This window comes from Orycteropus afer, unplaced genomic scaffold (genome assembly GCF_000298275.1).
Source record: "Orycteropus afer afer isolate SDZICR_OR568_19922 unplaced genomic scaffold, OryAfe1.0 scaffold00048, whole genome shotgun sequence".
Classification (NCBI taxonomy): Eukaryota; Metazoa; Chordata; class Mammalia; order Tubulidentata; family Orycteropodidae; genus Orycteropus; species Orycteropus afer.
In genome coordinates, this window is record NW_006921635.1 from 1,709,529 (window position 1) to 1,735,607 (window position 26,079).

At 51.7% G+C, this 26,079-nt stretch overlaps 1 protein-coding gene across 1 annotated transcript in view; it reads right to left on the minus strand.

Moving 5' to 3' along the window:
- Positions 1-1,147: 1,147 nt before the first annotated feature.
- The window catches only part of DNAH10 (dynein axonemal heavy chain 10), a 147,363-nt gene continuing 122,431 nt past the window's right edge, over positions 1,148-26,079 (minus strand). The window contains exons 60-79 of the mRNA XM_042780591.1: positions 25,142-25,359; positions 22,077-22,298; positions 21,696-21,843; positions 19,695-19,974; positions 18,593-18,822; positions 16,100-16,373; positions 14,076-14,180; positions 13,360-13,514; positions 12,714-12,868; positions 11,513-11,696; positions 9,564-9,764; positions 6,852-7,061; positions 6,579-6,674; positions 5,651-5,822; positions 5,074-5,205; positions 4,680-4,891; positions 4,423-4,590; positions 2,623-2,803; positions 1,792-1,937; positions 1,148-1,294 (exon numbers count right to left, since the gene is read on the minus strand). Coding sequence (XP_042636525.1) covers positions 1,148-1,294; positions 1,792-1,937; positions 2,623-2,803; positions 4,423-4,590; positions 4,680-4,891; positions 5,074-5,205; positions 5,651-5,822; positions 6,579-6,674; positions 6,852-7,061; positions 9,564-9,764; positions 11,513-11,696; positions 12,714-12,868; positions 13,360-13,514; positions 14,076-14,180; positions 16,100-16,373; positions 18,593-18,822; positions 19,695-19,974; positions 21,696-21,843; positions 22,077-22,298; positions 25,142-25,359 — 3,636 coding nt within the window. The remainder of the gene's footprint in view (positions 1,295-1,791; positions 1,938-2,622; positions 2,804-4,422; positions 4,591-4,679; positions 4,892-5,073; positions 5,206-5,650; positions 5,823-6,578; positions 6,675-6,851; positions 7,062-9,563; positions 9,765-11,512; positions 11,697-12,713; positions 12,869-13,359; positions 13,515-14,075; positions 14,181-16,099; positions 16,374-18,592; positions 18,823-19,694; positions 19,975-21,695; positions 21,844-22,076; positions 22,299-25,141; positions 25,360-26,079) is intronic.

Sequence of the window (26,079 nt, forward strand, 5' to 3'; positions counted from 1 at the left end):
GCTGCGGCCACGGGCCTCTTCAGCGAAACGCTTGCTTCCAGCGCGCTCGCCCGCAGCGCAGGCCACAGGCCACGCCCTCGGCCAGGTCAGAGCACACCTCAGGTCCCTCCCCGTGGTCTCCAGGGTGGCCTGTCCCCCAGACCTGCCCCTTCCCGACGCAGCCTCCCCAGGGCGGCACCGATGACGCGGCTGTACGTGTATGTCTCAGGAGCTCAATAAGACAGTTACTCTCCCACCAGACCGGAATGTGTGTTCCTATTTTTTGTTAGTTTTATCCAAAATGTTCAAGTTCCCAACAAACTTTATTTTCTAAACCTGCCTTCTTTCTGTTTTGTCTCTTTTATTAAACCATGGCGGGGTGGGGGTGGGGGGGGGACACACAGGTCCAGAGGTCACTTACTGTGTTGCACGGTCCACACAGCGCAGTCCCCTGGCGGTGACGTCTTCACCTCTGCTGTCTCGACGCCCATTCCTAGACGCTCTGCTCTCCAGAGGTCCTGGCCGCAGCCACTCAGCCACCTCTGCCCCTGCCTGTAGCCAGCCTGGCCAGGGCCTCCCGCTCACCCGGCCTTCAGCCACCCTACGCCACACAAGGCCAGGTCCGGGGGCCAGGACCTCAACATCCATTGGACCTGGGCACGGTTCTGGAAGGGAGATGTGGCCGGCCCACCACCCCTGCTCCAGGCCCAGGTGGCTGCAGGGTGAGGGAGGCAGGGCTCCGCCAGCCAGGTCCCGCCCCAGCCCGGGCCAGGTGTGCTGCCCCCACCTGAGCGATCGCACCTGGGTCGTCCTTTAGGCGGCTTGGGAGGGTTCTCAGCTGTGCCCAGGCCGTGCTAGGCACCTGTGCTGAACCAAACCCGTGCCCCAGAAGGAGGAGAAACGCAACATGCCTGTAACGTTGTATAGTGTTTACTTTGTGAACACAGAGTCCTGAGGGAACAACAGTTGAAGGACAGTCATTTGGGCTCATTTGCGTGGGAAGAGATTCAAACTGCTGCCGTGACGTTCCAGGGAAGTAAGTGTCGGGCCCGCCTGTCTCCCTCGTGCACCTGTGCAGGCCCTGAGAGGCCCCAGAAATGACAGCAGGCCTGCCGCTCCTTGGAAGTCCCCAGAACCCCCAGGGCCAGCGGCAGGGCGAGCCCGCAGGCTAGTCAGCATTCAGGGTGAGGCACACGCCCTGCAGCACCCAGTGCGAGATGTGCCGTGTGGTGAACAGGTCGGCTTCGAACACCAAGCCCACTCCCATGGCGTTCCTCCTCATGGAGGTGGTGTAGACGGGCGTCCGGAAGGTGTTCTGCGGAGGAGAGGCAGCCCATGGACACAGACCCGAGACGCCCCCTTCCGGGGAGGGAGGAGGACATCCACAGGGCGGCGAAGGCAGGGCCTGGGGCAGGGCGGTGCCTGTGAGCCGTCCAGGGCACCTCAGCTGAGCGTTACGGCCGTGGGTTCTGGCTGCAGCCCACACCACAGGGAAAGGTGTTCCGGTTCGAGCGGCTCCCAGCCAGTCTCCCAAGGAGGGAGGCGGGTCCTGCCTGCGGCTGGTCGAGCCCCTGGTTCTAGAGTTGTGTCAGGGACACCTGGAGTGACCTGCTCACGCACGTGTGCACGCAGGCATGTTCCCAGGGAGTGGGTCCCGAGCTCTCACCACAGACTTCCCCAGCCCGTCACAGGTCAGAGGTGAGGGGCCCCCAGAGAGAAGGCGAGTCTGTCATAAACCATCTCAGCTCTAACTCGTCAGCATACAGCACGTGGTGGAAGCCTGAGGGGAATGCGGGCAGGCCCGCCTCTCACCTGCAGTTTGAGGCGGTGGGCTTCGATGGGGATAATCTTCAGAATGGGCAGGTCGACCACCAGCACCTTGGGTTTGCTCTTGACGAGACAGCCCCTTTCTATGTCCCAGTCCGCACCTTCCAGATACAGGCCTGAGACGAAGCAGCCTAGAGGCGAGGGGACCTGGGTTCCACCAGATGCGCAGCCAACACCAAGTGCCAGGCTCTCCTTCCCCACAGAGCAGAGGGCCTGTGCCACCCGCAGCCTGGGGACCCTCCACAGCCACATGGCCCATCCCACGGCCACCACAGAGCAGACGAAATGCTCCCTTGCCAGCTGGCCTGAACCTCCCTGCCCAGGACTCAGTCACATACCGGGGGGGGGGGCACTCAGGCTGTGACAGTGAGGAGCCCCAGGGGACAGCTGGCACCATAGCACCCCAAAGGCCCCGTTCACAAGAGTGACTGGGAACAGGGACTGGAAGCCTTGCAGAGCCAGGGGCTCTGGGAAGTGGAGGCTCCAACCAACTTCGTCCATCTTCCTCGCTGGCTCCATTTCCCTGGCCCCTTGGGGTTCACAGGGAGGCCGGTGGGCAGTCTAATCCTTTGGAAGAGCTCACTGTGACCGAGGAACTCTTTTGGCCACACAGGTAGGGTAAGCATGGGTTCAGGTCTCCCTGGCCTCAACCCCACGTCTCATATTGGTTTGCCCCACAGAGATGTCAGCACACAGCCTGCATGGCCACCAGTCCTGGCAGCAGTCTGGTGCACCCTGTGCTCAGCCCTTGAGCTGAGGAGGCGCAGGGAAGAAAACTGGGGTTCAGGGCTGTGGCTCCACATGAGCCAACAGTACCTTGTCCTGCCCGCTCATTCACTTCGTCTGCATCTTGGAACTTGGTCACCTGCGTGAACAAGGTAGAGCGGTCCAGCGGCCAGCCATTCTTCCGGCAGGTGGCCTGCACCAGCGCCGTGAGGTAGGACTCCGGGATGTGCAGGCCTGAGAGCCACATCACGCTGGGCTCACCCTCTGTGACCTGCAGAGAGGAGATGGCAGCTAGTAGGAACAGGTGAATGCCACCCAAACCAGATAAAAGTTGACCAGAGAAACTCAGTATATCCTAAGAGACGCACTTTGCTTCAGCGGAAAAGAGAAAGTGTTGGAAAAACTGGCAGCCCATTTGGAAAAAAACAAGCTGGTTTGCAGATTCCAGATGAACCAAAGATTTAGATGCAAAACATCCATAAAAGTACCAGATCAAAAAAAAACCTCAAATTATTTTGAATCTTAAAATAGGAAATACAAGAACCTATAAACCATAAAAAAAATGATGGATTTGACTGAATCAGAACTTAAAACCTTTCTTTCTGTGGGGGAAAAAAAAAATATATATATATATATATATAAAATAAAGAAAGTCAGACAAGCTGTGGAAAATATCTGCAACATAGGCAGATAAAAGGATGATTTCCTTGCTATACAGAGAGCGCTTAAAAATCAATATGAAAAAGTGAAGAACTCAATAAAAATTAAAAAAAAAAAACAGGATATGAAAAGACAATTCACAGAAAAAGACACAAAATGCCCAAGATTATATAAATTATTCTCAGCCCCACCATGACTCCAGACCCACAGATCAAACCTATCAGAGACCAAGATCCAGGCCCTGAGGACACAGTGTGGCCAAGAGGTGAAGTTTCGACTTCTCCAGAGTCAGCTGGTGAGAGCTACCCGAATTTACAACGCACACCCCCTTTAAACGCAACTCTTACACTGCTAGGAACTTACCCACGGGATGTTGTGGAAGGGGGCAGCCGAGACTACCCTGTCACCTTTCCCTGTGACCCCCAAGTGAACCTTAAGACTGGCCGTGCTGGGCTGGCTTCATAGATGGACAAGAGTGCAGGCTGACTTCTCTCCTACAGTGTCTTCACCCAAAACACAGCCCACAGCAGCTGCTGGCCTGCTGGCCCAGCCCTCCCCTCTTGCCCTGAACACATGGCAACCTTCTCAGGAACCGCGTAGCTCAGCACCTGGCCAAGCGCACTTCCATACCTGCTCCCAGTGAGCAGTGAAGGAGGCCCCTCTCTTGCACCACGAAAGACGGTGTACGGACCACAGACAAGACCTGGGGGCCGCAGGAGAGCAGTGTCTGCTCCTGAAGCTCACCTGGCCTCTTCTCTGTGTGGGCTGCCCTGGGAGGGGGTTTCTCCTGGGAGGGGGTCACGGGTACCACTTGCTCAACTGACACACTCAGGTCGGTGTTGAAGGCATGTGCACAGAAGGCTGCATGACCAAAAACATGGCCACTGTCTGCATGTCCACCAGCAGGGACGGAAGATGGAACATATGTAAAATGGAAGAGACTAAAAAGAATGGGTTGGATCTGTGTGTACCAACACGGAACCATTGCCAAGATACCCTCCTTGTTGAATAAATCATGTTGTGTGTAGTATGCTTCAGAATGTTAACAAAAATAAATAAAAAGGAGAAGAAAGACACAGACATGCTCATAGAATCAGGGACCATTTGTAGAATCCCCAGTCAACTGCTGACAGAGGTCCCTGTTGGTGGCTGGGAGCAGGGGTGGGAGGTGGCTGGAAGGAGTACAGGCTCCGCCTTTTGTCAGCAAAGGCTGATGGTGCCTCCACTCACCCACGATGTGTACTGGCTGAACCGGTGCAAGAAGTAAACCATCCAGTTCCCAAGGCTCTTCAGGGTGTCAGGGGCAAGCTTTCTCCAGATGTCCGGGATATGCCCGACAAAAAGCGACTTGGCTACACCATCCAACTCATTGCTCATCCCGACTTCTCCAGCCAAGGCCTGATTACAAGATCAAGAGAAGGCAAGGAAGACCATCCCCGGACACCAAGCCCCACCCCAGGCCGCCACCTGCACACTAACACGCTCACCCTCTGCAACTCGACCAGAGACCTGGACATCCGTATCACCAGCTTGTTGAAGCGTTCCAGCTCCTGCAGGAGCACCACGGAAGTGGGGGAGATTCCCATTCCAAGGTGCTTCCTGACCTGGTCCAAGTCAAAGACTTTGGGCATCTTGTTTTCGATGTCCTTGGCCACCTGGCCGATGTACTCGTCACGGCTGATACCACTGCTGGATTCCCCTGCAACCAGGGCATCGTTAGAGGAAGCAAAACCTCCGAGTGTGGGGTGGGAGCATTCTGAACCTTCCGACTCTCAGCAACAGTCAGCAGTGTGGGAAACGTTACGACCAAAACAGTCGCGCCGGGAACTGACAGACACCAGACCCCCAGACCCTAACGCCATGCTCCAGAGAGGACCTTACCAGTCTGAGGCTGCAGCTCCAGCAGGCGAGCCCACATGTCCCGAGCCGCCTGCGTGTAGTATCCAATCTCAGCATTGGAATGCAGACCAAACACTTCAGGAGTGTTGGCAAGAGGAAGGGCCTCAATGGCTTCTGCGTCACAGAGAACACAGACAGGTCATACCTTTAAGCTGGCATCCCTCTCTGAGGGCCACAGCCTACACATGCCCAGGGGTGAAGGACCAAGTCCCATCACTTAGTGGGTAATATTTCTACATACACACACACACACACACCATCTGGCTGTATGTTTATCTTTTAGGAACATGGCCCCAAGAGGCTGCTTTTCCAGGTGTGCTCTGGTGTATTTACCATCATCCCAGGCCAGATAATCTGCGCTGGCTCTGTCAGTACCAGCGCTGGGTGAAGCCCACTGGGCCGCCTGTAGGGGGCAACAGGCCATGCCCAACCAGCACAGGAGTCCACTTAGAGGGGTCAAAGGAACTATCCAGCCAACCGCTGAAAACCAAACCACTGAAATGCATGGTCTCACTCAGAGAAACATTAAAAACAGTTTTTAACGTGAGAGAAATCTCACCAACATATTTTTCTTTTACATCACCGGGGGGGATTTTATAGTCCACTTCTTTGTTCCGGAAGAAGTGGAAAGGCTGGAAAGTATCAAAAATGAAATCTCCCAGGTACTCGTCCATGTAGATGGTCAGGATGCGGCGATCGAAGCTGTCAATGGCCCGTCCTCCGTACATGACCTGAAATGACCGAGGGTGCGAGCCTGCCAGGAACGTCGAGCCAACTGGGTGCACCTCGAGGCCCAAAGCCCAGAGGCCTCGCCCAGGGTCAGGAGCACACGCAGGGCTGGTGAGAACCTTGTGGCCCTGGCCACTGTGCACCTCCAGTCACACTGACCCAGGGTATATACCAGAGGGCTTGTCCACACAATCCCACTGCAGTTCTAAGGGACAGTGTCCAAAGGGACAGGCAGCCCTCATGAAGCGCTGGGAACTAGTGTGCAGTCTACAAAATTCCCCCAAAAAGTAACGAACAAATTAATAAACCAAACAACCAAAGACGTCAGCAGCCACTTTGGGTTTAGCAACGCTACTGTCTGGGCAGTACGCAGGCACCGGGGGCACACCCCACGAGCTGTGTGTGAAGTGTGGTCTCCAGAGTAGACATCCTGCCCACTGACCAGGAGAAAATCACTGATGGTTTGCCAAAAGGACAGCCAGCCAGGTCCTGCCAAGTCCCAGCAGACGCCAGGCATGAGCCTGGGGTGGCTCTGTCCAGTTGCAGAGACCTCCACGTGGATGAGCTCACGCAGGAAATGAACCACGAGGGGATGGGTAGGAATGGTGTGTGGGCTCCCAGGGCCCTTCAGCTGAGGGAGGCAGGAGCTAAAGGGAGTTCCCTGAAGATGCCAGAGGACACGGAAAGGGTACCAGGGCCACAGCCCACCTCCAGCCCTCAGAAGGCATCATGGCCAAGGGTCCCTAAGACACTCCTACCTCTCCAATTAGGTACTTGAGGCTGCCCCATGGGATCCTGGGATCATTCTGCTGAAAGGCTTTTGTTAAGTACGTATTCAAAATTTCCATGCAGACCTGAAGAGAGGAAGCACAGGCTTGGTTACGCTGACACCTACAGAGACATCCACATTCTGAGTCTTTGGTCAACGGGCAGAGAACCCCTCTGGCGTAACTGGGCCCCGGAGGAAAGGGCAGGGGAGCCACGAGCCCGCGAAGGAAGTTCTCGCAGGAGCAGCAGCAGCGCCTGTTAACCTGGAAGTCGGACTCGTTGAAGTCATAGTAGACGTTCCAGCCGATCTTCCCGAACTTTCTTCTTTCCTGCACCACGGCGTGGAAAAACGCCAGCACGTACACCAGGGGTTTGAACGCTGGGTGTGGACACTGCTCCAGCATCTCGTGAGAGATCTTGAAGTACGTTGCTCTCATGTTGAGCTTCAGCCCGTTGGGTGGTTCTGTGACAACCTACCAGGAGACAAAAACGAAGCAGACCCCTAAGCAGAGCTCTGCAGAGCACGATAACGTGGACGTCTTGGCTTTTCCCTCATCTCTGACAGCAGTTTTTCCTGTTTCTCCAACAGTAGAATCCTCTTGCTCAGGGCTCAGAGAAGCCAGGCAAAGAGCAAGAGTGAGCCTCACCCCTGAGGCCTGCTTCCAAGTGAGCCTGAGAAGGCTTCTGAACGCCTCTCTGAACCTTGGGATCCTCAACTGTACGTGGAAGGAGCTAAGTCTTCCCTCTAGGAGCTCTGGTGGCGCAGTGCCTAAGGCACTTGACTGCTAACCAGAAGCCTGGCAGTTCAAACCTACCAGCCACTCCTCGGAAGGAAGATGGGACAATCTACTTCCATAGTGATACCGCCTAGGCAATCCAACGAGGGGTCGCTATAAGTCGGGTCCGGCTCGACGGCACATAACAACAACAAGTCTTCTCTCTACTCACCCAGAAAGAGTGATGAAAAACCCTGTCCAAAAGAATTCCCTGACGAATAAATTAAACGAGGCATGCCAACCAACAGAAGCTTCTGCACACGATGATTGGAGTCATACAAATGGGGGTGGGTATCTCAGTGACCTCCTGGTGCTGTCATAGAAATACTCCGAGTAGGCGGCTTTAACAAACAAACTTCTTCTCTCACAGTGGACAAGGTTAGAACTGGGATTCGAGCATGGCTGTCGGAGAAGCCTTCTGTTGTCGCCTCTCGAAGGTCCTTGTCCCTTTTGAGCTTCTGCTCCTGGGAGATCCTCATGCAGCTGGTACCTCCCTTCCCAAGTCTCTGCTTCTCTTACTTGTTTAATCTCTTTTATATCTCAAAAGAGATTAACTTAAAACACTCCCCCCACTAATCCTGTGTCATTAACAACAAAGGCAACCCCTTCCCAAGCTCAATTATAACCATAGGCATAGAGATTAGGATTCACATACACATTTTATGGGGGCACACTTTAATTGCTAACAGTGGGCCCACCACTGGAAATAAAGTAGGATGATTAATAAATTTTAAACAGATAAACACTAACCTAGATATTGTTATAGAAACATACTTAATTGCTAATGACATGCATGGGAATGACCAACACCCAGTTCAGGACAGTGCTAATCTCCAAAGACTAAGTGGTGGGAAGGAGTACTGTCTGGGGTGACCAGCATCCCCCCAGAATTCATGTCTACCTGGAACCTGTGGATGTAGCTGCCTTGGTCCTCTAGTGCTATTCTAGTAGGAAATGCCACAAGTGGATAGCTGTAACAGACGGGTTTATTCTCTTGCAGTTTGTTGTTGTTGTTGTTATGTGCCATGGAGTTGTCTCCGACTCATAGCGACCCCTCCTTGGGTTTCCAAGGCAGTATCACTACAGAAGTAGATTGCCCAACCTTCCTTCTGAGGAGTGGCTGGTGGGTTGGAACCGCCAGCCTTCTGGTTAGCAGTCAAGTGCCTTAGGCACTATGCCATCAGAGTTCTTACAGTTTAGGATGCTAGAAGTCCAAGTTTGTTTGAAGTGCCAGCTCTAGGGGCTAGGTGAAAGCCCCTCGACTTCGGGCTTCAGGTCTGCCTCTTGCTCCTGGCCCACTGGAACTAGAAGCATCTCTTCACTCAGGCAGTTGCTGGCTCCTGAGGCTAACAAGCCCAAGGTCGGCAAGTAAAATGGCACACTCCCAAGATTATTACACATGGCAGGCCACTGGTTCAAATCCAGGGACAATCCTAAAATTGGCAGACAACATGGCAGTATGCTGAATGAAGACTCAGCCAAATGCAGGATTCAGATGTGCCAGGGAGCTCCAGAGACCTGTCTCAGTGCTGCTGCTTACATACTGGAAGCAAACCACATCCCTAAGGTAGCTACTCAGCTGCCCCAGTAGAGTCCACCATGATGAGTTGATTATCGGTCTCATCATGGGTCATAACTACACCCAGCTGCCCAGCCACTCAACCAGGCCCAGCCAAGCTGACACACAACTTAGCTATCACAGTGGTCTTATTTGGAGAGGTCTTTGTAGGTGTGATCAAGTTAAGATGAGGTCATACTGGATTCGATTGGGCTGTAAACCAATTAAAAAAGGGAAATCTGGGCAAAGACACACACACACAGGGGAGAAGGCCACGTGACGGCCGAGCAGAGACCAGCGTGATGCCCCACACGCCAGGGAGGGGCTGGCAACACCAGAAGCTGGGGGAGGGGCGAGGAACAGCTTCTCCCTCAGAGCCCCCACAGGGACCCAGCCCTGGTCACCGCACGTGTGGCCTCCAGAACCGGGGGAGAACCAACTCCTTCTGTTTTGGGCCACCCAGTTTGCCACAATTTGTTACAGCAGCCTCAGGAAACGGATATAGGTACCCTGAGGTTTTAAGTGAATCCTAAGGTTTCTCTCTAACTGCGCACACTCCCACACTCCCACACTCAAGTACAACAAGGCAATGGTCTGAGAAGTCGGGCTGTGGGTACGTGGGTGTCTGTCTGAGGCCAGACCTTTAGGGACTTCTGCAGAATCCCGATGGGGAAGCCCTTGGTGGGGTCTGTGGTGAGCCACAGGCGGAAGTCTGGGTGGGGCTTGGTGACCCTCTCCAGGGACTTCTCCAGATCCTTCAGCCACTTGACCAGGAGGTGGCAGTTCTGTAGCATCAGCCACTGCCCGCGGGCCACCGCCGTCTCCAGCAGCTGCAGTGCCACCTGCACCAATGTCAAGGGAGAAAAGAAGAGTTGGCGTCCCAGAGCCATGGAAAGCCCATGCTCTGTGGAGACACGTCCCAGACCACAGAACAGTAATGGCCCACCCAAGAGGGAGCCACGAAAGCTGGTGCTCCATGAGCTCCAGAGGGGCCTTCAGATGGTCGTTGGGGTTCCCTGAGGGCCACCGGTGTCCACTGGGCTACTCGACATAGGCACCCCTCTGGTCTCCACAACCCCAAGAGCCCCGATTTCTGCAACCCAGTCACCTGCACCCTGACCACCCCATGAAGCTGTGCTGAAGGAAACAAGCTAAAACTCTCCCAGGAAGCAGCACTGGCCACCGTCAGATCCTCAAGGCCCCAAGCATGGAAAATGATCACAGTGTCCCCTCTCGTGTACAGCTGATGCTTGTGACTCGTGGTAGGTGTGCCCTGTAAACTCGCTGAAGACACTGATTTAACGAACATGAGCCTCTGGTCAAGGAGAAACACAGGGTTATGTTCCTCTCAGCCTCTGGTCGCTGTGTTCTGTCAACCCATCAGTACGTAACCTTGTTTCATGTGTTTCTGTGTAAAGACAATCGTATTTGCATATTGTTGATTCATTAGTGGCCAACAGCACTATGTCTCACGCCTCAGCGGAGCTCATCAGAGACACACATTTTCTCCGTAAGGCACACCATAGGCTGCCTGTGCTTAAAACACTACACAGCACTGCAGCTGCACGCTTAGGGGCCATTTTACGCCAGGAAAATCAGCAACGAAAAACACCTACAAATGCACCAGACAGACCATCGAGAAGACCCGTTTCCAGTCTGAGAGCTGAGACGTGGCAGAGTGTTGCTTTGTGCAACCTCGGGCGCAAGCGTGCTTGTCGGGTGACTTGAATATGCACTGTATGCTGTGCGTGTCTGCAAATGACCATGAAAGTGTCGGCAGGAATCTTTTGGGGTTATAAACACATTTTATGGAGCAGGCAAATTTGCAAATACGGAGTTTGTAATTCAAAGTAAAAACAAGCTAAAAACTCAAATAAAATCTTGATTTTAAAATAACCTCAGGCTTACACGAGTGCTGCAGTAAGTGACTTTCCTTGGGTTCCGTGTGGTGAGGAGATGGCTATGCCTGTCAGTGCCCCCAGCTCGCCTCCTAGGCGATCTGGCACGAGGTCCCCCGCCCTCATTTCACGGCTCCCACAAGTGGAGGGTCTGCCAAGGTGGGGCCATAGCTCCCAGGGGCTCCATTCCCTCTGCCCAGAGCCCACAAGTCTGACCACCACACTGTCCCCTGAAGGCTTTTCCTGCCACCTGTTCCAAGCATCCTGACCATCACAGCCAGCTGACAGATGCACTGTGCAGTGTGGAGAGGCGGGCTCGGGAGAGGTGAGTGCCTGGCCCCAGAAAACCAGGTCCCAGAACCGCACAAGCTCTGTGCTGCATGGGCCTGGGCTTGTCTCTCTCACCCTACTTCCTGGGCCAGCCACACAGCAGGAAACAGCAGCCTGACCCACCACGGGGCTGCTGCAAGGACGAGTGTGGTCATGACAACAATGTCGACAGTGACAATGACCGGTGAGAGGGCTCTGAGAAGAACAGGGCACACAAGGTGCCAGGCTATGAAGTCATTACTAATGCAGCCCTTTTCACACACTGGATTACTGCTCCGTAGACAGCAAGTGTGTCCAGCTCCCACGCAGGGCCAGCTCTGAGCACAGCAGCAGAGGTTGGTTAACACAGGCCAGGCCCTCACCTTCTCCTGGCCTTGACCCATGGCAAGGAACTTGAGGCGGTTTCCTCCAAAACCAGTTCGCTCGGCCAGTTTCATGAGATCGCTGGCAGGGTCAGAGCCGGGACTCAGGATGAACACGATGGGTGAATTGGGGGTGCTCTGCTCAAAAATGGCTTCAAAGCTGATCATGGGGGGCTGCACGTACCTGGGGGAGCAAGCAGACAGAGGAAGGGCCAGCCAGGCTGCTCAGTGTCCACCCCTCCCAGCGCCCAGCCTTGGAACCATCACTCCCCCATTTTCTTGGTGTTGGAATGGGCTGGGTGGCCAGCTCCTGGACAATAGGGCCTTTCTGTGCCCCTCCTGCCCAGCTTAGGACATGCGTGTGGGGATTGGTGGACTTATTTTGACCCCTGACTCACCCGCCTTTCTGGTGGACAGCCCCTGGGCACAAAACCCAGAGGCCCCACACTGACAGCCCCACAGGTGTGTCCCAAATCTAGGGATCTTTTTAAAATTAATTTTGAAATTTTTTAAGTGTTTCAAATTAAAACATAGAAGTAGTTTTCTTGTAAACTCTCACACTTGTAGTTCCTTTTGAAGAGTCTGGCCACTCTGGGTCTACACTACCATCCGTCACCACCCAGTCACAGCAGAGCCCAGGGGCTGTGGTCCCCAGGGATTGGGACTTGGCCTCGCCAGCTTGCCACAGCCCCACCCAGCCTGATGCCCACCAGGACGGGTGTTTGAGTTTGCCCCCTAAGCTTTCTGCCTGGCCTCACACTCAACTCCACAGCTTCCCTGCCCAGAGCGGCAGCCACCAGGCCCACGTGGCTACGGACTACTTGCTACGTGGCTCGTGCAGGCTTGAGACGCGCTGTAAGTGTGGATCCACCCAGAGTGTGGAGACTTTATACAGAGAGAGGATGGTAATAGCTCACTAATTGTTTCTACTGACGACATGTTGAAATAATATGTTTGTACACTGAATGAACTGCACCTGTTTCTTTTCACTCTTCTTAATGTGGCTGCTAGGAAATCCGAAATGACATTTGTGGGTCACATTGTATGCTGTATGGCTGCTGGTGTTCTAAAGGGGCTATCAGACAAGGCAGGGCTGGGGCAGCTGTCTTCCGGGGCCAGCCAGCCACAGCCTCTGTGAATCCAGGTGGGACGATGGGAGAGTCCACCCTAAGAAAGAGCCAAACACAAACGACTCACTCACTTCTCTCCCATTGTCACGGTCACATAGTCGGTCACTGCCCGGTACACCCGATCCACACGGAAACAGCGGAGAATCAGCAACTTCTGGAAAGGGTTGGTGTTTTTATCATAACCCAAGGGGAACGGAAACTGCTCCAGCGAATCCAGGTCGTACCACTGAGGAAGGCAAAAGACATCACTGCGGCGTCAACTCGGGATTGACGGGGCTCCACCTTCAAGTGAGGGGCCCAAAGGCTACTGTCAGGAGATGGCAATCTATACATGTATGGACCCCAAGGCTTCTTCCAGTTGGCTCTGTCATTTTCTACCCCCAAAACTATGAACTTCAGGAAGAGAGGGGCCCAGGGTCCATCAAGGGACATGGTGCATGGTAGATGCTCACTATTTTTTTGGACAAACGGATGGATGGATAGATGGATGGACGGATGGACAGATGGATGGATGGGTGGACGGATGGGTGGATGGACAAATGGATGGAGGATTCTCTCACACAGTTGGATGAAGCAGAATAAAGAATAATTCTATCCAGGGAGTTAGTTGGCAAGGGTTACTCAAAGGAGTGTCTCCTCACTCGTGAGAGTTTAAGGCAAAGTTTAAGGTTGCTGAGGAGCAGGGAACGTGAGAGGAGAGAACACATGGGAGCTCACTTCCTTCCAGACAACTTGGTGCTTCTCCACATCGTCAGGAAGATTCCCAAAGTTGGCTGCAAACGTTTCTGACAGAAGGATGATGTCTTCCCAGCCCTGGTCAGACAGCCAGGCACACGGCTTCTTCCGTTTGCTCTTCTCCAGGGAGATGTTTCCTAGTCACAGAGGAGACACAGCCACTGTGAGGCTGACGCCAACACAGGGGAAGAGGACAGCCACTCATTATACTGCTGCCCTCACCACGGGGAATGTCCACTGCCCAAGGAGGTTGGACAGAGGAGGAGGGATAGCCTGCCCTTGTCCCTGCTGGTGGCTTTAACCAGGCAGCTTGGGGCAGCTTCCAACCTCAGGGCAGCTGTAGGCTCTAAGTCAAACCAGACTCATTTTTGAAACTGGAATTGGTAACTGAAAAGCAACTATGATTCCAACTCGTGGCGACCCTAACAGGACAGAGGAGACCTGCCCATCGGTTTCTAAGGCTGTAATCTTTATGGAACAGACGGCCACATCTCTCTCCCACAGAACGGCTGGCTGGTTCAAAGTACTGACTTTTCAGTTTGCAGCTGAGCACTTAGCCAGCCCCTAAAGCAGCTCTCTTAGAAGCCGACCTTTAAGGAGAAATGTTATTGACATGTTTGTTTTAATGAACAAATGTATGCACATGTGCAATGTGTATCAAGGAAGGTTGGAGAATGGAAACCAGGCCAACTCATTACCTTTTAAAAAGAAGTCCAGCTCGTCCTGGGGCACACGCCCTTCGGCCTGCTCCATCTTGACCGTCATGTTGAAGGAGAAGAGTAATTTGTGCCTCTCGAACAGGCCTGGCGGGAAGCACCGGGTGGGCAGGGATTACAAACATGGGACTGAGCTGCTTCTGCACAGGATGCTTAAATTTAAGGAGAATGGACCGAAACAGCCAAACGGCATGGCTCCTTGTAGTCCTCTCTGCATTGACGTCAACGAGTGTGAAAATCGTGGCCCAATCTAGAGGCCTGCCCGCCAGTGCGCCCTGCAGTGACCTCCCCCTGCTGAGCATCTGAACGGGCATTTCTGCATGTGGCGCTGACCACATGCCTCCGGAGAGTGAGGGAAGGGCAGGACATCAGAGGTCTAGCGCCACCTTCTCAGTGAAGACGATGGCCCGCCTGATTCCAAGCAGATGGTAAACATTTTTGGCTTGGTGTCTCATAACTATTCAACTCTGCTATTGTTGGAGGAGGTAACGTGCATACAAATGGGTCTGGCCCTGTTCCAATAAAACTATTTACAAAAGCACACAGTGGGTCAGACTTGGCTTTTGCCGGCCTTTGTTTGGCAATGCTTATTGTAGAGTAAACACACTCCACCAACAGTCTCTACCGATAAAAAACAAAACCAAACCCACTGCTGTCGAGTCAATTCTGACTCATAGAGACTCTAGGATGGAGCAGAACTGCCCCACGGATTTTCCAAGGCTGTATCTGTATGGAAGTTGACTGCCACGTCTTTCCTGAGGAGCAGTTGGTGGGTTCAAACAGCTGACCCACAGGTTAGCAGCTGAGCATTTACTCACTGTGCCCTCAGGGCTCCGTGACTCCACTGATCCAAACCAAACCAAACCCATTGCCATCAAATCGATCTGACTCAGAACAACCCTAGGACGCAATTGCCCCATAGGGTTTCCAAGGCTGTCATTGTTACAGAAGCAGCCTGCCACATCTTTCTCCCATGGAGCTACAGCTGAGTTCAAACTGCCGACCGTTCAGGCTGTGGATCTGTCCAGTCCACTGGCCTAACTTGTCTCCAGCATCTCTAGTCTACCTCCTAGTTCAGTGAGTAGCTTCCTAGCAAACACTCAAGAGACAACCAATGGTTTCAATTTGCCTGGAACAACAGAGGAAGAAGGGGACCCAGGAATCGCAGAAGGAAATGGACTCCAAGTCTAATTGCCTCCATGAATTACTGCCTCCTCTGCCATGAGACCCAGCTACCATTACCAAACATTTGATGAATGAATGACCTGCTAGATCCTGATCAACAGGAGGAAAAATGTGGAAAAGAACTTCAAACTGTTACAGAAACCAGACTTACTAGATACAGTAAGAGTGGAGTAACCCCTAAGTGTACTGCCTGGAAACAATTTTTGAACCTGGAACTAAAACTATCCCTTGAAGTCATTTTTAAGCTAAACAACTGTTTAGCTTAGTTACTAAAGAATGTTTGCCTTAAACATTTCATTCTTTTCAAGAATTGTCTCTATGAGACAACAGAAACCATAAAGCACAAATGAGAACTTTAAAGGGCAGAGTGTCTCTAGGGTTGATGGCAGGGAAATAAGGCAGGTAGAAATAGTGACAAGGTGACACAGTGTGAAACATGTAACCTCTGTCACTGAACTGCACACACAAAAACTACTGTAGGGGTGTATGTTTTGTTGTGTTATCTTCACCAAAAATACTTTTTCCTGAGAGCTAAGAGTAGATACATTTAAAAAACAAGAATAGAATCCTTGTTTTGAAAATGAATAGCAACATGTCACTTTAGTTTTGTGCATTTCACTGTACATAAATTATATTTCAATAAAATATATTAAAAATAAATAAATAGCAACAGCCAAAGAGTTTCTGGGAATTAAAACTATGGTGGTGGGAACAAATGGCTCAACCGAAGGACCAGAAGATGAGCTGTGCACAGGGCATGTTGCTGTGAAACTGAACGACTGCCCGAAGCCTAAGCGCCTGATCACGTGCAGAGGACGCACCTGTGCACCCATAGTTATAGATGTTGAAAGTCAGCGTGTCCATGATGTTCCTTAACCGCTTCATGAGGATGGAATCAGGCAAGGACTTCTTTAGTGACAACCCGAAGACCTCCAGGAAGGCGATCAGGGAGTACTGGTACATGGAGTTGACGAGGGCCATCTCGGACAGGACAAAGAAGAGGATGGCGCCCCTTTTGGCAGCCGGCCGGTAGCCATCTCGCAGCCTGTCGATGTCCAGAGCTGTCTTCTCTGCCAGCTTGAGCTTTTCTGATACCTAGAGCAAAGGCACACATCACCAAGGAATCTGCTCTACATAAAAGGCACTGCCCGATGGAAACGAGGCAGGCTCATGCAATGGACAAGAAAGTCAGACAGGGGTGGCATGGGGGGATAGCCCAGACATCAGTGTGATGCTCGCAAGGATCTAACAGCACCTGGGACTGGATGGGGTCAAGAGCAGGGACCCGCCTGGGGCACCTGGTGGAACTGTGTGGCTTGACGCCTGTTATGGTTTGCATTGTGTCCCCAAAGACATGCTGAAATCCTAACCCCTGTACCACGAGTCTTGGTGACCTTGTCTGGAAATAGGGTCTCTGAATACGTACGCAGTGACATTAACATGAGGTCATACTGGAGTAGGGGAGGTCCTAGTCCAGTTAAGTGGTGTCCTTATAAAAGAGAAGAGACAAAGACACACAGAGGCCAGAGCCATGTGATGACAGAGGGAGAGTCAGCTTCCAGCCAAGGAACAAGTGGGGCTACCAGGAGCTGAGAGGAAATGGGCCTCCCCAATAGCACGGCTCTGCTGACACCCTGAGTGCAGACTTCTGGCCTCCAGGACTGGGAGGCAGTAACTTCCTGTTCCGGTAAGCCAAGTCTTTGAACCGGTTCACAATGGCTCAGTAACTGCCCTCATAAACAAGGGCTGCATACATGTTGCACACCAACTCAACCTGTCACTCATGGTATTTTGACCAAAGTAGGAAACAAACAGTCTGTGCCCCGCTCAGAGTCCTGCCGATAATCCCATCCCCCGCGTCGGCTGCTGAAACTGTCAGAAGGAGGGCTGTGCAGGACTTCTGAAGAGCGGTATCATCGGCGGGACCCTGAGGAGCAACGTGCTCAAAGCACTGTGGTGTGCCGCCATCTTTGCGTGGACACAGCTGTTTGTTTCCTACTCGGGTCAAGATACACAGGCAAGAGATCTGGTTGCTATGCAACACGTATGCAGTCCTTGTTGACAGCAATTACTGAACCATTTTGAACTGGTCTGAAGCCCTATTATAAGCCACCCAGTTGGTGGTATTTTGGTACGACAACCCAGGAAACTAAGACAACTGCCCTGCAACCATGCCCCTTTCTTCCAGAACAGCCCTGATTGCTACTTGAAGACTCCATTTTCCCCCATTCATTCCATACATGAGACTCCACCCCAACTCTGGATAAGCATGTGACCCAGGCCAGCCAATCAGGATAGCATCCAAGTCATGGGAGCTGGTGTGAGGGTGACTCAGGACCTTCACAATTCTCACTTTTCCTCTTTGGACTTGAACCTGAGAGGATATGAGGCCATGAGCAGAGGTTTGGCTCCATGGGGAAGCTGAGAATGGAACCAACCCAAGGGATAGCGCAGCCCAGAAATGAGAGAAACTAAGCCCTGAGGATATGTTTGCTCAATGCCCATAGAGATTCCAGCTCCAGTGATGAAAACGTTTTGGAAATCGAAGGTACATATACATTGTAAATACAATTCATGCCACTGAAATTGAATACTGAAACACTGTTAACATGGCAAGTTTTATGTCGTATGTACATCATAGATTTTTCATCTAATGCACGCCAGTAAACGACATGCACACATATGTACCATTCACCATATGCACAGGAAGCTAGCACAAGGGGGTTGGGAAATTTGAAAAAACAAACAAAAAAATGATATAATATGTGTTATTTGCATAAAATATGGTATGGTATATGCATTTCATGATTTAAAAAAAGGTAATAGCTTGGAAATATGCCTCAGGACCCTGGGCTGCGTATGCTCTATCTCGTCACTTTCACGCCCACACCAACTATGGCAGGGCCCTCTGGCTCTGGGACCCAGCTCAAGTGGCAGCAGAAAATCCACCATTACATCTCATTCGGTATTGCCTTCTCATGGGCCAGCCTTCCCCACCCCGAGGAGGATACAGATTCAGTCAATGAGAGACACTGGGTTTCTGAAGATGGGACAGCCACTCTGCATGAGTTTGCTGTGGACGACCAAGAGGTGGGCAAGCTTTTATGAAGTTTCAGATTTTCTCTGAATACAGCAATAGTCAGGTCGAGAACATACCAAGATCCAAAGTGCTCCTAAACCTGGACGGCCCCTGGAGGCCAAAAATGCAACCTATAGGACTACTATCAAGGCTGGTGTCCCAATGAGAGCAGAAGGTGAAGAGACCACTGTCCCAGGCCCAAGCCTGGCTGCCCACTCCCTGCCCCCACTTATACCTCTGTAGCCTTGGACTTGGTTTCCTCCAGGGTTTGTACCAGCTCAACATTGTCCAACATATTCCCTGTGGAGGTGGCCAGTTCTCGAAGGAGGGAGTCTTCCAAGTCCTTGAGCAGGTTCTTGTTCTCACTTGTCTCCTGGATGAGGTGTTCCCTCTGCTCTTCCAGCTCTCTCCTCTCAAAGGCCACCAGCACACTCAGCAGCTGATCTTCAAGGCCTTTCAGTGTGACTGTGGAGTGGGAGGGGGGCAAGGAGAGGCCTCAATGCTGGGTCTCCATGACCTACACAGCAGTGACCTAGGGTCTAAACCAGTGTTTGAGGAGCACGAGAATTGACTCCTCTACAAAAATCACCCTAAATGAGCAAAGGAAAAACTACCAGATTAAATGGAGATGTTGCTGTAAGAGTGAAGACATGTACAGACAAGGAGTGAAGACAGGCACACTCAAACACAATCCAGGGCTTCCACATGCTGGTGAACCCTAATTTAAAATAGACCCAAAACTAGTGAGCTTATTTAAGCACATGGAACAAGGGGTATCATTGCTGATGTCAGATGGATCTTGGCTGAAAGCAGAGAATACCAGAAAAAAATGTTTAGTTGTGTTTTATTGACTATGCAAGGCATTTGACTGTGTGGATCCTAACAAATTTTGGATAACATTGTGAAGAAGAAAAGGAACTCAAGAACACTTGATTGTGCTCACGTAGAACCTGGACATAGACAAGAGGCAGCCATTCAAAAAGAATGAGGGGATACTGCATGGTTTAAAACCAGGAAGGGTGTGTGTCTGGGTTGTATCCTTTCATTATAGTTATTCAATCTGTATGCTGAGCAAATAGTCCAATAAACTGGACTATATGAAGAATGGGGCATCAGGATTGGAGGAAGGCTCATTAAAACCCGCAATATGCATTCCAAAGGGGCCCCAAACCTTCTAGATTGTGCTTAATTGTCAAGAACCGACCAGTTCAGATGTGACTATGAGAGAATGACCTGGGGCACCTGAATAACGTGATGGCCCGTGGAAGCCTCCATCTTGGATTGTGGCCTCCATGGTAACCACCTTAATTTGCAGATGAGGTTCTGTACATTCTTACCAGTGTAATTGATCACCATCGCTTTCCCAAACACCGATGGGGAGTATCTGGGATTGGCCAGCTTGGTATTGAGATACAGTCGGAAATTTGAGTCATAGTCAACTTCCTTGTCTCCAAGTATGATAAACTGCCGTCCTTGGGAGAATTTTATGTTCTTTTCTAGGACATTATCAATAACAGGATCGATGTACTCATCAACGTCATGGAACAGGAAAGGAGTTCCATACTTTATGGACATCTCCAGCTGCTTAAGGAAGTCAGGGTCATTAAAGGAGGCGACCTGCAAGAGAGGGGAAGCAGGTGCTGGAAGCTGGCCTACTTAACTGTACCCTCAAAAAATCCAAGGGAATACTGCCTTGGAAGGGGAAAGTGAGCATGTCATGACCTTAAAGAGAACCCAAGAGGGAAAAATAATAGGGAGGGAAGCGTGGTATGTAACCCGTATGCACCCAGGAATCCATGAGGTTCAGGCTCAAAGGAGCATCTCATTCAAAATCACAGCTCAGTGGCCAAAGTAATTACAAGCAAATTTCATTCTTTACTCACATCTCTCAGATCTCAAAAGGAATCCAAACACAGAGTCCACAACCCTAATTCCCCTTTCTTTATTCGCTTTGCTCACAGCTCCAGACTGACCTAACGTCTCTTTCCTTAAAACACCTGAAACGACGCTCTCTAACTCCTGGGGCTTCCCTTCCTCTGCGCCCACTTCTCCTACCACATCATGATGACCTCTCTCCCCAAGTGCCAGGATCCTTCCTTTCAAAGAGGTGGGGTGGGAGTAGGATGGGGGGGCACTTTCAGAGCCCTCTGACAGGCTCAGGAAGGGGGAGACCTACAGACACGCCTGTGTTGGTAGCGTTTGTCCACTTCAGTTGTATGTGAAGCTGAGAGGCAGAAACTCCCTGATTGGGCACATCAATACCTGGAAGCAAGGGCTCGAAAACAGAAGGGAAAGTTAAAACTGAAAACTGCTAACTGATTCACTTCTTCACCAGACAGTGATCAAGGCCCATCAATTCCGATTCCAGGTGTATAGCCAAGAGGAAAAAAAAAATATACGTGCAGGTAAAAATGCAAACATTCACAGCACCACTACTCCCAACAGCCTAAAAGCAGAAAGAAGCCCAACGTCTGTCTGCTGCTGATGAACAGCTAACGGAGACGTGGCACATCCAAGTGACAGAATTTAATTCAGCTGTGAAAGGGATGAGGCTCTGACATATGCCACAGCGCAGGTGACCCTGGGAAACAGCCCACTGACCGAGAACAGTCACCAGGACCACACACCCTGTGACTCCATTGCTAGGAAACGTCCAGGGCAGTCAAAGAAGAGACATCAAGTAGGTTAGTGGCTGCCAGGGGCCCTGAATTTACACTTCGAGCCTCTGAAACTTCTGCTTGTTAAAGCCATCCCCTCGTGATACTTCCGTATAGCGGCACTGGGTCACTAAGGCGGATGATCTATCAATGATACCTCAGTCAAGCTGTTAACCACCCCCCAAGACAAACACACACACAGTGACTGGGCATCTGCCGCCACCAGGCCTGTCTTGGGTGGGGGAGCACAAGCAGGAGAAATCGTGACCTGGGCCCATCATGCAGCTCACAGCCCAAGAGCAGCTGTGCATGTAAAGGAGAGAACTGTGCAAGGTGCCATGGCCCCGAAGAGGCTCTGCAGGGCCAGCAGGCAGAGGACGGTGCTGGGTTCTGCTGGAGGTCAGGGGGCTGGAGGCACGGGGCCACCAGAAAAGGGGGCTTAGCCTGAAGCTCTGCTCTGAGAAGGAGAGGCACAGCGGGGGGACGTGGGGCTGCGGGGGGACGTGGGGCAGCGGGGGGACGTGGGGCAGCGGGGGCACGTGGGGCAGCGGGGGGACGTGGGGCAGCGGGGGCACGTGGGGCAGCGGGGGGACGTGGGGCAGCGGGGGCACGTGGGGCAGCGGGTGGACGTGCGGCAGCGGGGGACATGGGGCAGCGGGGGGACGTGGGGACAGGCTGTACCCGCAGGTTGTTCTTCTCCTCTTTCCTCTTGATCCAGTTGAGGGCCTGCTGCTGGGGGTCGATGCACAGGGGGAAACGGCTGGCCCTGGTGGTGAGGATGCCGTTCTGGATGGAGAGCTCATCGGGTGGCAGCCCCTGGGAGCCCCACCTGGAAGGGAGAGTAGCAGTGACCAAGGGTGGGGGACGGTGGGACAGGCCGGCCAGGACAGCCCACCAGCCCTAGGCTCTGGGGACGGGCAGCTCAGCCTACCATTTCTATGCAGTTGAGTCAGCTGTGGCCCAGGCCATCACCCACCCACCAGTCCCTGCCCTGAGCCAGGGTGATGTCACGCAGCCCCCCGGCCCCAGGCCCCCTGCCTTCCTGGCTCAGGCAGCACATACCTGCTAACCTCCACATCATCCGTGAGCAAGCTCTCCAACCTGAAAGGCTGGCTCAGGGGAATCCCACGCTCTAGGATGTCATTTTGCCAGACTTGATTGACCATCTCATTCCGGAATTCCCACGTAAAGGCTCCCTCGTAACTCAGGAAAGCTGCGCACAGCAAGCAGTCCCCCAGTAACTTCACTCGGCGGTGCATCAGCTCGTCCAAGTCGTTCAGCCACCTGCCAGGGAAGAGCAGGACTGCAGTTGGCAAGGGCCTCCCAGCCGCCATCCACAGGAAAGTTCTAGAAGGACCAGCCTGCTGCACTGCTAATGGGGATCTCCGCTCCATAGCTGCCAGTTTGCCTAGTGAACCTGACATTTTGCAAGGCTCTGTCCCACTCCCAGGTCAGCAGAGTTCAGCATCAAGTCCTCAGTCAGTGCCTCTGCCTCACGGCGCCCCCACGGGGATCACAGCAGAACTGTGCTCCGTGGGGTTGTCAACGGCTGTGACCTTTCAGAAGATCACAGGTCTCTCAGATGTTGAGGAACTCCCGGGCCGTTCTTCTAAGGCACCTTGGGGTAGAATCAAACCTCCCACCTTCTGGTTGCCAGCCGAGCATTTAACCACGAGCACTGCCCACGGACTCCACCTCGCAGGGGCCAAATCAGTCAGTGGCTGTGAGATGCATTCGGGGTCAACACCATTTACTAAGCAGCAACGACACTGCTCACAAACGTCAGTCAGAGGCAAACACACACACTGATCACTGGGCTCAGCACGAGGGCCAGCAAGGTCTGCTCTGCATGGCGGCAGGCGTCTACCCAAGAGAAAAGAAAGCAGCGTGTCACTTGGCCTCTTCTGGGAAATGTCCAAAGTCTACTACCTTTAGAAACATTAAAAGTTGTCCGTGCCCCTCCATACCAGTATTCTAGATGCCAGATTAGAAACTACCGTCCCAGCCGGTGGACCAGCTGTGCTCAGTGGGTTTGCCCTTAGCATCAGCCAGTCCCACTGCAGTGCAGTGAACTCCTTAATACGGCCCTTGTAGCCATCATCCCCCATCTTGTGATGCATTGTAAATCCTAACCCCCAAGCCTGTTTATGGGCGCTCTGGTGGCACAGTGCATAAAGCATCTGACTGCTAACCAGAAGGCTGGTGGTTCAAACCCACCAGCCACTCCTTGGAAGGAAGATTGGGCAATCTACTTCTGTAGAGATACCACCTCGGAAACCCAAAGAGGGGTCACTATGAGTCCAATCGACTCGACAGCAATGAGTTTGGTTTTTTGGATGCCTGTTTAGGGTGGGATGCATCTTGAGTTCTGCCTTGCTGGAGGGTGTGACCCAAGTCACCACCATTTTGTGATGTATTATAAATTATAAATCCTATTCTCTATGCCTGTTTAGGGTAGGATATATCTTGAGTTCCACCTTGCTGGAGGGCATGGCTTAAGTCACCATCCTCTGCTTCCTTGAAGATGTACATAGGAATGTTCTGGGAAGGTTCACTCTCTATCGTGCCAGTTTTGCATTTGGTTCATCATCATCTCACCCCTGGACTTGACACAGCTGTTGTCATCTGACCCACCAATTTGGGTTCACCAACCCCTGCAAACATGTGAGCTGGGAGAATCCTCCAGAACTACCCACAGACCTGGGCCTGGGACTTGCCAGCCTGCCAGCCTCCCAGCCTCCACCACCACGTGAGCCATTTCTTTGGGAGCTGGTGAGTTCTATGAGACATTACAGCAAACTACGAAACCCTAAGATGGGAGGGAGACTACTGAGGGGAGGAGGAGTTGATGTCAGAGATGATGGAGTGGCATGGCATTTTGGAAGAGTTGGACACCTGGGACATCTTTCACCTCCACTTCATAGGGACCAGCCTTGTACTGATCTTTCCAAAAGAAATCATTCAAGCAGTTGGTGTCACAAGTGGGCTCTACTGCTATGGCCCAGACTCACTGAAATATGTGGGTTTTGGGAAAAGGAGATAAATGGGAGAGTAAGAAATCTTTTGTTTCTATATGGGTTGGTTTGAGATGGAAACAGCTGTTTTGTTGAGATCAGTTACCCAAGACAAAAGCTACATGACACTGAAGGCCAGTGAGGTATCTTCCAGCTATAGACTCTTCCAGAACAGGGCAGGGGACCAGAGGTCATGAGTGGTAAACATTCCTAGGGCCTAGGGTGCCTGTCATGGGCCACTGGTTTCTTCTTGTCTCCACTGCTCTGCTGCCTCATTGAACCTTAGTGATTACTTAATAAATAATACTCAATACCTGATAGAAGCAGAATATATAAAACAGCCATTACCCACATTAGATACAATATGGTAAAATAGGAACCTGTCATATGGTTCTTGGATAAAAATACAACACAGAATAAGGAATCAATAGGGCAAGAAATTCCATTTATGACCTTCATGTGCAAACAACAAGGCTCTACGAGAACTGCAGTAAATTCTTGTTGTCTGTGGTCACTGTGGTCGATACAGTCACCAAGACACTCAAGGAGACAACACTGAGCAGCTGCTCCTGAGGACATACAGGGTTAAGCTCCTGCAAGGCTCTGGTCACAACGTCTTCATCAACTACTCGCTACGCAACCTTGTCTTAAGTGTGTGTCTGAAGATACTCTGGTACTGCTGATTCCTTAGCAGTGAGCTCATGCCCAGCGCAGATCATCTGCACATCATTTCTCCGTAAGACACACCACAGTCTTGGTGCAGTTAGGGACACCAGACAGCACATTAGCACCCCATCTGGGGCCATTTTAAGCAGTAAAATCACCAACAAAAATGTGAAAGATGTGGCATTACAAAGACCAGACACTTGTTTACAGTCCGAGAGCTGAGATGAGAAGACACAGCGTCACCTGAAATGTTCAACCTCAGTGGGAACGTGCATGTGGCAACTCACGTTGACCACCCCACTCCCCTCTGCAAAGGGCTACAAAAGTGACACTCATGTTCATCTTTGGGTTACAAGTAAATGTTGGCAAGTAGGCGATTTCCCCAATACAAAATCTGCAAATAGCAAGTATCTACTGCATTTACCTGCATTTGTTACCCATACTGACCTGATGTTTTCAGACCCAAGACCTGAGATGAGCTTGTCCGCTGCAATTAGCCGTCTCTCCATGATTTCAGCTTCTTCCTGCAGCATTTGCTTTTCCAATATGGCTGCCTCATATTTGGCCCCAAGAGCTTCCAGTTCTTTCTGGATTGTGGCCAACTCATTCTGGATCCTTTCCAGCTCCCGTTTAGTTAGGAAGAAGTTCCGCTCCAGCCTGGCCACCTAAGTAAAGACATTCACAGAACAACGGGGCAGAGGGCTGAGTGGGGCAGGGAGAGTCTCACACCTCTCTGGAGACATGGAGACTGGATGAACCCCCAAAACCGCTGCCCTGAGATCATTTTCAAACTGAAAATAGGCCCCACACTCTTCTTCAAGCGGAACAACAGTTTAGCTTAACTAGTAAAAAATGTCCGCCTTGAACTTGATGCTCTTTGAAGAATAATGTATATGGGATCAAATTAACAAAAGCAACTCGAAAGCTTGGCTAGGATGCTTGAGGGGCAATAAGTTTATGTTGATAGAGGAAGAACAACTCGGAAAAGGAGAATGGTTGCACAACTTAGAATCCAATCCATGTCAGTAAGTTGTACATGCAGAAACTGTTGAATTGGTGTATTTTTGCTGTGTGTACTTTCAACAACAAAAGAATAGCTTCATACCTGGACTTACGTTCACACTACATTTCTAAGAGTGTTCAAACTCTTCAGGGCCACCTTATGGCACTACTGAGGCCCATGCCTCCTTCCCTGAGGTATATTTTCAACAGTTTCCTGCAAGGGTTCTACCTTCCTTTTGAAAAGGCATCCTGCACCAATGTCAGCAGATGGTCTAATGTCATGTGTCCTTAGGCCACAGGAACATGACCTTCATACATGTGAAAATTAGATGACCCATGGTTCTAAGTTAAAAACTCAGAAGAATACATTCTGGACATTGTTT